The sequence below is a fragment of the Alnus glutinosa genome, chromosome 8, assembly GCF_958979055.1.
Source record: "Alnus glutinosa chromosome 8, dhAlnGlut1.1, whole genome shotgun sequence".
Classification (NCBI taxonomy): Eukaryota; Viridiplantae; Streptophyta; class Magnoliopsida; order Fagales; family Betulaceae; genus Alnus; species Alnus glutinosa.
Window position 1 is genome coordinate 21834773 of NC_084893.1, and position 12791 is coordinate 21847563.

Sequence of the window (12791 nt, forward strand, 5' to 3'; positions counted from 1 at the left end):
CTTGAGGGGTATCTTGGTAATCACATAACCTTGGCTCTTCTTTTCCTTAGTTCACGCATCCCTCTCCCATTTTTCCCCACTTGTTGACTTTTCTCACTTAGGATAGGGCCCACACTTATTTCTTTTCTTTTGGTTTCACATGGCTCACTCTTTTTACACGTGATTCTCATCAATAAACAAAGACAAACAAAAGCAAGCAGCGCACTTCTCTCCCTCCCACTTCTTCTCTCTCTTCCTTTTCTCCTTCTTTTTCTCTTTTCCCCTTTTCTCTCCCCCTGATTCACGGTAGCAGCCCCCCTTTTTCCTCTTTTCTTTTCTTTCTTTTTTCTCTCCTCTATTTTCGGTGGACAACAGCCCCTCCCCTGTTCCAGCACCCGATTTCCTCTCCCTTTTTCCTTCTCTTCCATTTTCTTCCTCTCCTCGTCTCACTGCCATGCACGCACACGCCCGAAAGGAAGAAGCACTGAGAGACCGAGATCGTGCGAGAGATTCTGAGATGGAGAGTTCGGCTATGGAGGAAAACTCATGGAAATCAGGTAATAATCATCTTTCCTTTAGCTTTTAGATTCGGATTTTGAGTGGGTTTTATGCTTTGGTGACCGTTTGTTGGGGTTTTGGTGGCAATTTCTATGTGGGTTTTTGGTAGGAACCGATTGGGTCTTTTTGAGTTTGATCTAAGTAGAAATCCTAGGGTTCTTGTAGTAACCGGTTAGGTAAGTTTTATGGGTAGGTTGCTAAATGATTTCTTATTTTGGTTGTGGTAGATTTCTTGTTTAGTTAAAATATTTCCATTTAATTTTGCTATAGAACCGAATGGGCATTGTGGGAAATTCTGGAATTTCTTCTTGGATGGATTGTTTTGGAATTTGTTTTGGGTCCTTTTTAGCATCCATTTGGGTTTGATTTTCATGAGGTTTGTTGGTGATGGGTTATCATTTTGGATGGGCGTTTTGCTTGGCTTTGATTGGTAGAGATGCTGGATTTTGTTGTTGGCAAATTTGATGATATTGCTTGAGTTGTGAATAGAGTTACTGAATCGGGGTTTTGTTTGAGATGTGATTTTTGGGTGTTAGTTTCAGGATGGAAATGGTTGGGTGTTATCCAAAGATGGCTTGTGTATGGGTGCTGAAATTAGTTAGGATTGGTCTCCTAGAGTTGTTGGAGATTGATTTTGAGGGCGTTGTTGAGAATTACCGAATTGGTACCCTTAGAGCTGGTTTTATGGCTTTGATGTGTGTATGTTGTTGAATCCAAATTTGGTGTTGATTTGGAGTGAACTATGATGTTGAAGTTAATATGTTAGATCCTTTTGGTGTAAGTGACGAATGAGGTGGAAATAGAGAATGGGTTAATGGTACTATACAAAAGAGAGTACAAATGATTTATTAGAATTTAATAGGTTCTCTACTATGAGTTATTTTAGTGTTGTAAGTATGTTTTAAAGCTTGGATGGATTAAGAGACCATCTATGAGGATTTTGGGTATAGGTTGGATAAAGTGGAATTGATTAATGTTGGATTCTTTATTATAAACCATTTGGATGTTTAGAGGAGGATGAATTGCTAATTATTGATTAAGTCCCCATCTTGGTATTAAGTGAGAATGAGAAATAAGATAAGTGATTACTAGTGTGTCTAAGTCTTATAATCTAAATTTCTTGGAAGGTTAGAAACTAGTAAAGTATTAATGTAGTGGTCAAGGTTAAAAGAACATAGAGTTGTGATGTCTAATATAATCTTATGTCAATAAGTATATATAAAGGGATCGAATATACTTAGTTAACTTAAATACTTATCAAAAAAAAGAATATACTTAGTTAACTTAAATGGATAATCTAACTATAAGACTTAATAGTTAATAATGATAACAAGACAACTTAGTACCTAATTCACCTATCCATGTACACCAAGTGTTTTAGTGTATTATTGGTTAGGCTTAAGCGTTGTATATGTGTATGTATATATGTATACAAATACATGTATATGGCTTAAGTATAAATATTGTGAACTTAATGAATAAGCAACAAACCATTAAGGGATTCACAATGGTAATGTGATGTAATAAATAATATGTAGGCAAATAAAATAGTAAATACATCTCCTAATTAATAAGCATGATATAATAAGAACCTATAACCAATGATTAGCCTAATAGTAGTTTAGGATACCTAGCTAGCTTTAGAAGCAAATTACGCGACGTGTGAGCACGTGGGTAGTGTATGTGTCATAGAGTATAGAGTTCAATAACATAGTCTAACGGCACCAATGTTTGCAGGATAGTGTTCGAATTGGAGACTTCAATTAGTTCTCCAATGTAGAGTTCGAGTCGTGAGTCCAATGCAGCCAAGGTGAGTATTCTACTCACTGAGAAATATTATTTTCTTAAATGATGAATTGCAAAATATATATTGTTTTACAAACCTGAATCAACTGTATGTTGATTATGAATTGCTTTGGATGATTTGAGTACTTTGGAGTATATTGAAATATTGATGATGTTTTGAACTATGAATACGATTGGTGAGTTTAGAGTGAGTATAAAGATTTAAGTTATGCAAATTGTTAAAGAAATGACATGTTGAATTGATTATGTTTTGTAAAGAAAGCATGTGTTAAAGGCATGATTCATAAAATGAAATGTATATTGTGTATATTGTTTTAAAGCATGATGCATATGCATATGAACGCTAAACATGCATCGAAGTGAGGTTCACAACTCACGGGAAACAATGCTTGGGGTAATTCCCATGATGCTTGGATTAATTTCCATGATGCTTGGGGTAACCCATGATGCTTGGATTAATTTCCATGATGCTTGGGGTAACCCATGATGTGCATTGCATAATCATTCATAGCATGGTTTTGATGAGTGATGTTTTTATATTATGAGTAGTTTTGCTATACGTATTGGTATGTATAAGAGTTTTAATGGAAAAGAGCTTATGTATATTTCTATCGGATAGTTGCATGATTTAAATGCCATTGATTTCTAATGTAAGGATTATGTAAACCTAATCAAATAAACCTTAAAGTATTATCGTAGGTGAGGTCGTACGTAGTTGTTTCTACAACAGAACTTCTGCGTATAATCTTAGCTGCCAAGTATGTTCAAATGTTTTCTATTAGCCGGTGTGTGCTATATCAGCTATGGGGGTTTTCAAACAAAAGTTTATAAAATTGGTGGCTGTTATAGTGTACGCATGACTAGAAAAGAAAAGTTGGTTCTTTGCGAAAACTCAGTGAATAGTATACCTCTGAGGTCTTAGTATATTTATGTATGCTAAGACGGTGGGCTCATAATTCCACCTATACGGATGTGGCAAACCCCCACAACCGTATAGATGTTCCTCTGGCTGCAGGTACTCCGGTCGTAGGGGAGAGTGTTGTAGATGTGCACTTGGGATAATATGACCGAAGCTCGCCGCGACGGTCGTAATGGGTGGACCATAGTTGTCCACTATTATGTAGGTTTTGTTTATGGCTGGTGATGCTTTGGTCACTTGTTATTGTATAAGCCATTCCTGTTGCTTAAATATTCTATAGATAGGATTTAAACATATAGATGTTAAATGGCTCTGTATTGTAAATAATTTGTAATAGATGTATAAGCTATGCTTTTTGCTATTCAGGTTTATGTTTCCGCTGCATGGTTAGTTATATGTTATACTCTGATTTACCAGGTGTATATATTATGGGATATATACCATATGTTGGCTTTGCGACACATTGTCGTGCCACTGTGAGGACTCGGTTATGTTTGACAAAAAAAAAAAAAAACGAGTCGTCACACCTGGCCTCTTTCACCACCATTTGAAAGAAATTTCCATTGAATTCATTCTTGAACATAGCCCACGAAATAACCTGTTCTGCACCCAACTCCATAATGAGAAACATCTCCCTTGCTTGCCACCACCTCTTAGCCTCCCCTTACAACTTAAAGACGTGTAAGTCACCTTATGCTCATTAGTACGTACAATCGTTAGCCTCCAAAATTTCCTCGATGACGTTTAACCAATTCACTGCATTTTGATAGTCACGGTTCCATCAAAGTCAGAATAGTTATGGTTGCAAAAGTTCTTCAAGGTGCAACCTTATACCATCACGTACAGCTGTCTAGCTTCCCGTTAATTCACTTGCCATTGCAGTGACCAGCTGGGCCTTACACCAAGCCTCAACCATATATTGACATGGGAATTTTCAGGATCAATATGCAGTGTCAGACCTGCTAGAAAGGGCTTGTTCAAATAGTCCTCAAGCACGTTCAAACGGTTTTGCAAAATTTTGCGTCAGTCATTATGGCAGTCGATCACACTTCATTCGAGATGTATCATCGCATAACGACCCTATATATAGGATCACTAGCAAGGATCAATGTGCACCGATCGATATGGTGGTTAACTGCCACTTCAACCGGTGCGAAGATAGCATGGTGACTAGATTTTTCTAATTTTCTCATGTGTTTTATAAATGTTTTTGCTCGTTTTTATAAATTAGCCTATTTCATAGCGTCTATCAAAAAACACCGTAATAAAGCAGCATACCTTTTGGAAATCTCTTATACCCGTCTAAATTTCAGGGGCGGAGCCAGCTCTTAGGCTTTGGGGAGCCAAATTGAAAAAAAAATAATTTGGGGGGGCCAAAACTAAAAAAGTTTTAAAAAATAGGGGTAAAAATTAATTAATTTTTTTTTGGGGGGAAACCTTTGGCTTGGTGGGGCCAAAGTGTGGCTCCGCCCCTGCTAAATTTAATGGCGTCTTCCATAAACAACACTATTGATGACCACCGATAACTATCAGCTTTTTTTTTTTTAAAGAGGACTGCTACACTTGCATTCAAATTCTCACACTCAAATTCCTACACCCTGACGCGGCATTACCACATCGGATTTTTTATTTTTTTTTTTATTTTTTTTTTTCCTTTTTTGCTTTTGTTTTCTTCTTTTGGAAGCCAAGATCAGTACCACCAGCACCCGAACCACCCAGGAACACATCGACACTACTCACCACGGACCACGCCAGAAACCCACGCACCCCGACACTGTTGGAAACCCACGCACCCCAACCCACCAAACCCATTCCGGTGTGCGTGGGTTTCCGACCGGATCTCTCTTGCTCTCTTTTTTTGGGTTTCCGGTCAGACCCACCAAATCCACGCCTGAAATTTATCTCTCCCGAACGTCAGTCTTCACTTTCTCCCCTCTTGCCGGCTGTCCAACGAGTTCGGCACTCTCTCTCCAGTAGATCTCGTGGATATTAGTGATCCACCGAAGGCGGGGCTTCGGATCTGAGGTGAGGACGTCTAGCCTGCGACTGGAGCTCAGAAACAGGCCATGGATCGAGAGAGAGTGTTGGTTCAGGGGGGGGGGGGGGAGGGAGAGAGAGAGAGAGAGTTTTTATTTTCAAAGAAAAAAAAAACATTTGACGTATATGGTAATGCCACGTCAGGGTGTAGGGATTTTGGTATAAGCCTAACATTTTTTTTTTTTTTTTTTTTTAAATACGACAGAAAATGTTAAAGTAGTGGCGGTGTATTTTCATAAGTGATGATAATTTAGCAGCATTTAAAAATTAAATTCATAGAGTTGCTACATTTTTTGTAAACATTTTGACACTTAGCTGCGCATTACATAAAACGTTGGCACATAATTTTTGGGTGTTTTATGTAAAACGCCGTTTTACTACGTTTTGTTTGAACCACCGAAATATTTTATTGTTTTTTCATAACGCCAAAATGTTTGTCGTTTTTTGTAAAAATGCAAGAACATCATTCCAAAAATAATATCATTGTATCCACTTGCCCGTGCGAAGGAGAGAGAGAGAGAGAGAATGGTCGTGGATGGCAGTGATTAGGGATTTAGAGTGGGGGGGGAGTTAGATAAGAGCTTGAGGGAGAAAATGAGAGTTGTGAGGTAGAAAATGATCAGACGCTTTGAGATTATTATTGCAATGGGATACAGTGACGTCGTTTTGCACTAATATTCTAGCGTGTTTAGATAAACGACAACAATATTTTGTCACTTTTTTAGGAACGTACTAATGTATCTTTGGGAACAAGAAAAATCTTAATTATATTTGCTACAGTATTCATATTTTTTTAAAACAAATCAGATTTTATTTTTTATTTTTTCCTAATTTTATCTCAGAAAATCAAACTATCCAAACATCTTTTTCAATTTTATTTGTCTCGAAATTAATTTGCACACTAAATTATAGTTAAATTCATATTTTAATAAATTTATGGTGTTGAGGATAAACTTATGCCGATAACTGTTCGGCATATCCTTCCATAATTATTGGTGTTTTACAAAAACACCGAGAAATTTTCATGGTTGATAACTATACGTCGACAAATAATCGGCATTGGTGATTATACGTAGCGATTGGATTTTTGCATTAATCGACATATGTGAATGAACGCCGAGACATAATTATTAGCGTTTAAGTTAAACGCCAATTATTAAACTATCATCGATGTTTTTAGTTAACGCCGGTAAACAACGTTTTTTAAACAAAAGGTTGCAGAGCTAGAAACAGTTGATATTAGAGAAGAACAAGATGGCTTTAGGTGTTTTTGAGTGCAATGATACCATAATAACGTACGGTTAAACAAATGAAAAATTCTAGAGCTCCTTTTAGTGTTCTTTTGGTGTCCATCTGGAAGGATGTAAATGTAATTAAAAAAAATTACATTTATATCTTTCTAGATGAACACTAAAAGAACACTAGAAGGAGTTCCATCATTTCTGAGAGAGAGAAATTGTTTTCCACAGCCTAACTGTACGTTGAGAGAGAGAGAAATTGGTTGAGCTATGGATTATTGGTATATATAATTCTTGAATACAAATTATCTTTCCGGTTATCAAGGAAAGATATATATATATATACCAAATCTTATTATAAATTTCCATTATGACCGAGCAATGTTTCCTTGTTAGGTAATACCGTTATTCTTGTGATTTGCTAGATAAATCTTGTCCTTATACGAAATATTTGACCCATGCCCAGGGCCGGAATGAGGCTTTACCTGAGGGGGGTGGAATTTATTTTCATAATTTTGACCCAAAAATTTAAATTCCCCCCCCCCAATGAAGTCTTTTAATTTACAGTTTCCCCCATATATATATCACAATTAATTCCTAGTTCGGATCTGCCTCTACTTGTGCAATTGATGCTTCATGTGAGTTCCCTGGCCTCCTTAACGATTCCAAAAACTTAAGTTGATAGGAAATGATATATTTAATCATTTTATTAATATTTTAATATTTTTCAAAATTGATTAAAAATCATGGGTTGTAAATGAAGTTGTCCCTATTTAATTAAATTTAAGGTAAACTATAGAGTCAAGTTTTAAACGTACTTATAATTAACCTTAATTATATTCATATTAAACCATTACTTATCCCTAAATTAAGATCGATTAAACCATCTAAAAATGATGAAGTTAATGATTTGATTAATATTATGAGAATCTTGACCACAACTAGTCGTAACGTACACAATTCAAACAACGACCGCGCAGTGACCTTTAATTCGGACAGATCGAATACGGGTTTCCAAACAAATACCAAGCTAAGCAAAATTCTAGATTCTTTCAAGCTGATCGAGCAACGTCGACCCAGTCCAACGATCATCATATCGTACCTTAATGCATGGAGTATGCAGCACGGGATCGGATGGAAGTCAAGTACTATTAATTTCTACCTTAATATCATTGGTCTTGATCTACGGGGATCGATGGATTTAAGTCAACTATTTCTAAGTCCAATATCAACGGTCTTGAATCTTGATCTATGCGTACGCGTCATGTAAATTTGAATCTGTAAACTGGCCATATATAGTGTCCCTTCTCGAATAAGTTCAAGCAAATTAATATCCAGTCAAATGTCTAGTGGCCCTCGTCTGGAGGGTGCATGCATGAAATATTAATTAAACTACATGATTGTTACGCCTCTGAATTAGTCTCTATAAACATACTTTTCCTCAATATTTGCTTTGACAAAGACTGAACAACATGCATATCTGGTTAGTTATTATAATACTCGGAAAAATGCACCATCTAAAGATATATTTTAAATAACTGATGTAAAAACCCATTTAAAACACGTCGACTTGAAATGAATATATATAATAAATGTGTGGAAAGAATAGCGTTACCTCAATCGGATGACACTAATTAACATGCAAATTAAAGAAATTGGAAAGCTAAACCATTGCCCAAAATTCGGTTCAAAATTTAGGACTATATATTAATTATATTCTACACACACGGGATTCAATTCACAAGGCTGACCGGCGAGCGCATACATAAATAGAGGATCTGCAGTAACAGGTCAAGGAAATAACTAAGCCAGTTTGCGTGAAATGGATACATTTCGGCCCTTCACTTTCTTCGCCGTAGTTTTGTTACTTGCACAAAGGGCAACAGCAGAACATGTTGGGAGGACCAACATATTAGGGGCGATAGTAGATAACAGCACTCGCTTCGGTAAGGAACAGAAAGTGGCGATGGAGATGGCGATCAAGGATGTTAATGAAAAGACAGGCCCAAGGTGTGGTTTGCGCCTGATAACTTCTCAAAGCAAACCTTATCAAACAGCACTTGCAGGTACGTAGATTTATATGTAGAATTTTATTTTATTTTATTTTTTTTGTCATTTCATATCATAATTTCATGGTAATGATGCATATATAATAAACCAGAAGTCTGACGCATAAGTTGTCACTTTTAATTAATTTGCAGCTTCGGAGCCAATCAATAAGCAAGAAGTTCAGGCCATTCTGTTACCGCAGACATGGGAAGAAGCTTCTCTAGTTGCAGAGATTGGGAACCAGGCTAAAATTCCAATTCTTTCTATTGCTGACTCAACGCCACTTTGGGCAACAAGGCGGTGGCCCTTCCTGCTTCAAGCTTCGCCAGACAGGAATGCACAAATGAAAGCCGTAGCTGCTATTGTTGCCTCTTGGGAATGGCATCAGGTCACTGTCATTTACGAAGACATCGACTCTTTCCGCAGTGGAATCACACCTCATCTTTCTGATGCCCTGCGAGAAGTAGGAGTAGAAATAGGCAATCTTGTAGCCCTCTCACCATTCGATTCTAATTCTTCATTGTCTACACAGCTTGAGAGGCTTAAAGGTGAACAATGCCGAGTATTTTTGGTTCATCTCTCCTTGCCGTTGGCCGAGAACCTTTTTGTGAAGGCTAAAGAAATGGAAATGATGGACAAAGATTATGTCTGGATAACTACAGATTCCGTCACAAGCCTTGTCCATTCCCTCAATTCCTCTACCATTTCTTCCATGCAAGGAACTGTAGGTGTCAAGAGCTACTATATATACCCCAAAAAATATCCCCATTTTCAAAACTTCCATGCTAGATTTCGCAAAAACTTTAGCTTGGAAAACCCAGAAGAGGAAAACCATGAACCTGGGACTTTCGCTTTCCAGGCCTATGATGCTGTAAGGACAGTGTGTCTAGCAATGAGGGAAAGTAGCAATGGCGGCCAACAATTGTTAGATAAAATTGTTAGAATTGTTAAATTTACTGATGACGGGAAAGTAGCTCCTGCAAAGATATTTCAGATCGTCAATGTGTTTGGAAAGAGTTATAATGAGCTCGGGTTCTGGTCAGACGACGCTCGCGATGGAATTAAAAAGGGCTTCTCAAAGACGACTGATGAAAGAGCTGTATACAACGCTTCTATGGGAAGCCTAGGGAAGGTGATTTGGCCAGGCGGACCTTGGGAAACTCCAAGAGGATGGACTCCTCCGACAGACGCCAATCCACTTAGGATTGGCGTACCCACCAAATCGACTTTCACACAATACGTGAAAGTCGAACATGATCCTTTAACAAACAAAACTTCTTATGAAGGATATGCAATCAATCTGTTCCGAGCAACCGTTGACAGTCTGCCATTCTCCCTGCCATACAATTTAACTCCCTTCAGTGGAAGCTATGACGACATAGTGGAGCAGATTTACTTAAAGGTGCGGATCCTTCTCTCTAGTACTCTTTGTAATTAATTACTAATAATTAAAGTCTTATTTTTTAGCCTTTAACTAAATGAGAATTTGGATGGGTAATTAATCAGAAATTCGATGCGGTAGTTGGTGATGTGGCGATAGTGTCGAAGCGATATAAGCATGCAGAATTCACGCACCCATACACAGAATCAGGACTGGTGATGATAGTTCCGGCTCGAACACAAAACAGTAACAGAGCATTGCTATTCATGAAGCCCTTCACAACAGCCATGTGGTGTCTAATAGGAGCCATCAGTATCTACAATGGCTTTGTCGTGTGGTTGATAGAGCGAAAGCACTGCCCCGAACTCAAAAGTTCCGCTTTCAATCAAACCGGCGTCTTGCTTTGCTCATCCTTCACTACTCTCTTCTCCTTACATGGTAAGTTGGGAACATGGAATTTTTTATTTTTTTATTAATATTTTTTTTAGAAAAATTTTACTCACCATACTTAATTTTTCGTCACTTTAGCAATTATACTCTTAAACTTTAAAAAATATCAATTTAGTATATCTATCTTTTATTTTTCTTTTTTATTTTTAGTTTCACCATTCAATTAGGAATTTCTATTAAATTCTGTCGAAATTTTCAAAATACTCATCTTTAAAAAAAATCAAAGATTCATGTGTGGGTCTTTTTGTAAATTTTATTAAATCTTGACTTACGCCTAAATCTTTACAATTTTGAAAAAAATATATTTTAGCCGCTCAAACTATCACTCATTTTGCAATTACGCCTTCAAACTTTAAAAAGTGACAATGAAGCCCCACATATTACCATTGCGTGTCAAACTAGATATATACTTTTGCATTTTTATCTTCAACATACCCTTATAGTTATTAAAAAATAATCATTTAAAAAAAATTAAAATTATTAAAAAAAAAATTAAACAATAAAAAAATTGAAAACACCAAAAAAGGGTGACGCTTATCATATTAGCCCCTTTAATTTATTTAGTTTTTCAAATGGCTCTTTTAATATATCTATATATATATATATATATATATATATTTTAATTTTACTTATTAAAAACTTAAATGGTATCTTGGAAAGAAAAATGAAAAAATGTCTAATATGACAATTGATGGAAGTATGTGGGGCTTCAATGTTACGTTTTAAAGTTTGGAGGCGTAATTGCAAAATGATGGGTGATACTTCGGAAGGCTAAAATATATTTTTCCTAAATACTCAATCAGGATAAAGTTTATGAATATAATTGCAAAAGTAGTGAAAAATCATGAGTAGAAAGTGAAATTTTTACTTTTTTTTTCCCTTGCTGTTCTTATATATTTTCGTTCTTCATTACTATCTTCTTCTAGTGCTTATATATCGATCATCACTTTATTTCATCGTACAGGGGGAAAACTACATAGCAATCTATCACGGATGGCAACGGTGGTGTGGCTGTTTGTGGCACTAGTCCTGACGCAAACTTACGTGGCTAACCTTGCCAGTATACTCACGGTGCAACGGCTTGAACCCACAGTTGCCGACGTTGACTCGCTGCGGAATAGCAATGCGATGGTTGGATACTGCAGGGGATCGTTCGTCAGAAATTATTTGATGGAGGTCTTAAACTTCCACCCGAATAACATCAACAGTTATAACTCCCCCGTAGAATATGCCGACGCACTCAGAAGTCAGAAAATAGCAGCAGCCTTTCTTGAAGCTCCTTTGGCCAAATTATTTCTTGCAAAATATTGCAAAGAGTTTATCGCAGCTGGACCAACGTTCAAAGTAGGCGGATTCGGATTTGTGAGTATTTTACCATTTTTCTTTTTCTTTTGCTAACAAATCAATACGGGTATTTTGAAAAATTAATATATTTTTCATTGGTTGTGCCTCTCAGGTGTTTCCGAGGGGCTCTCCGCTGCTTCCTGATGTAACTAAAGCGCTACTGAACGTGTCTGAGAGTGGCAGGTTACGAGAATTAGAGGACAGAATGATTGCATCTGAGAAGTGTGTGGACGGGGAGTCAGTTGTCGACATGTCTAGTCTTAGCCCCAGTAGCTTCTGGGTTCTTTTCATTTTGACAGGAGGAACATCAACAATTTCTCTTCTGGTCTACGTTGTTTGGCACAAAAGGTTCGGACATAGAACTGCCTGGAGACTGGTGTTGGCTGTGATGAGACGTTGGTGGCATCGGAAGAAGACGTTCTCTCGAAGAGTCAGTGATGTAGATACATCTACAAATTTTTCAAACACGTCTAATTCAAGGACTCAAGTTTAATTAGAAGAAAGAAGTTTGACAAATCCTCCCACAAATATAAACTGTTTTTGCTTACTTTAAGATATCTTACTAGATCGTAAGGTCCTTGAGGATCATCAGAATCTCATCTTATAATTTAGGTGATACTCATATATCTTTTCAGAAGGATTTTTTTTTTTTTTTTTTTTTTTCCTTTTTTTTTTTGGATGCTATGTAGAACCGAAGATAAAATTTAGGTGAAACCTAGCTACAAGCAAAAGAGAGATTTTTCGACAGCCATGAATCTACACTTCCTGAAATTTGTTTGGTGATTTACCTACTAAGTCTTGGACTTGGACAATTACTTTTTCACTTGTAAAACATTCCAGTGTTTTACAGTTTAGTAAGTTCACCAGGAAGTCAGATTAGAGTTGTTCGTAAGGCCAGAGACGTTGAACGAAGAGCTTGTAAAGGCAGATTTATGCATATCATTTGCATATAGATGTACTTGAGACAGTATTGTATATTTGTAATTGTCTCATACTTGGAGGCTCTAGTTTGTATCGATGATAGTAGATA

At 36.8% G+C, this 12791-nt stretch overlaps 1 protein-coding gene and 1 long non-coding RNA gene across 2 annotated transcripts; both read left to right on the forward strand.

Moving 5' to 3' along the window:
- Positions 1–212: 212 nt before the first annotated feature.
- LOC133875633 (uncharacterized) lies at positions 213–3627 on the forward strand. Its single transcript, XR_009901468.1, has 3 exons — positions 213–536; positions 2275–2347; positions 3341–3627. It is a non-coding gene; the product is annotated as an uncharacterized LOC133875633 (long non-coding RNA).
- Positions 3628–8347: 4720 nt separating this feature from the next.
- On the forward strand, positions 8348–12791 carry LOC133876410 (glutamate receptor 2.1-like). The gene is made up of 5 exons (XM_062314691.1): positions 8348–8603; positions 8739–9988; positions 10093–10405; positions 11382–11779; positions 11874–12791. The coding sequence occupies exons 1-5, from the start codon at positions 8360–8362 to the stop codon at positions 12252–12254; spliced, it is 2586 nt and encodes an 861-aa protein (XP_062170675.1). The 5' UTR covers positions 8348–8359; the 3' UTR covers positions 12255–12791.

Coding starts and splice junctions, on each gene's coding strand:
- LOC133876410 (XM_062314691.1), top strand. CDS start 8,360: ATGGATACATTTCGGCCCTTCACTTTCTTCGCCGTAGTTTTGTTACTT. Junction 9,989..10,092: donor TGGAGCAGATTTACTTAAAG/GTGCGGATCCTT, acceptor GTAATTAATCAG/AAATTCGATGCGGTAGTTGG. Junction 10,406..11,381: donor TACTCTCTTCTCCTTACATG/GTAAGTTGGGAA, acceptor TTCATCGTACAG/GGGGAAAACTACATAGCAAT.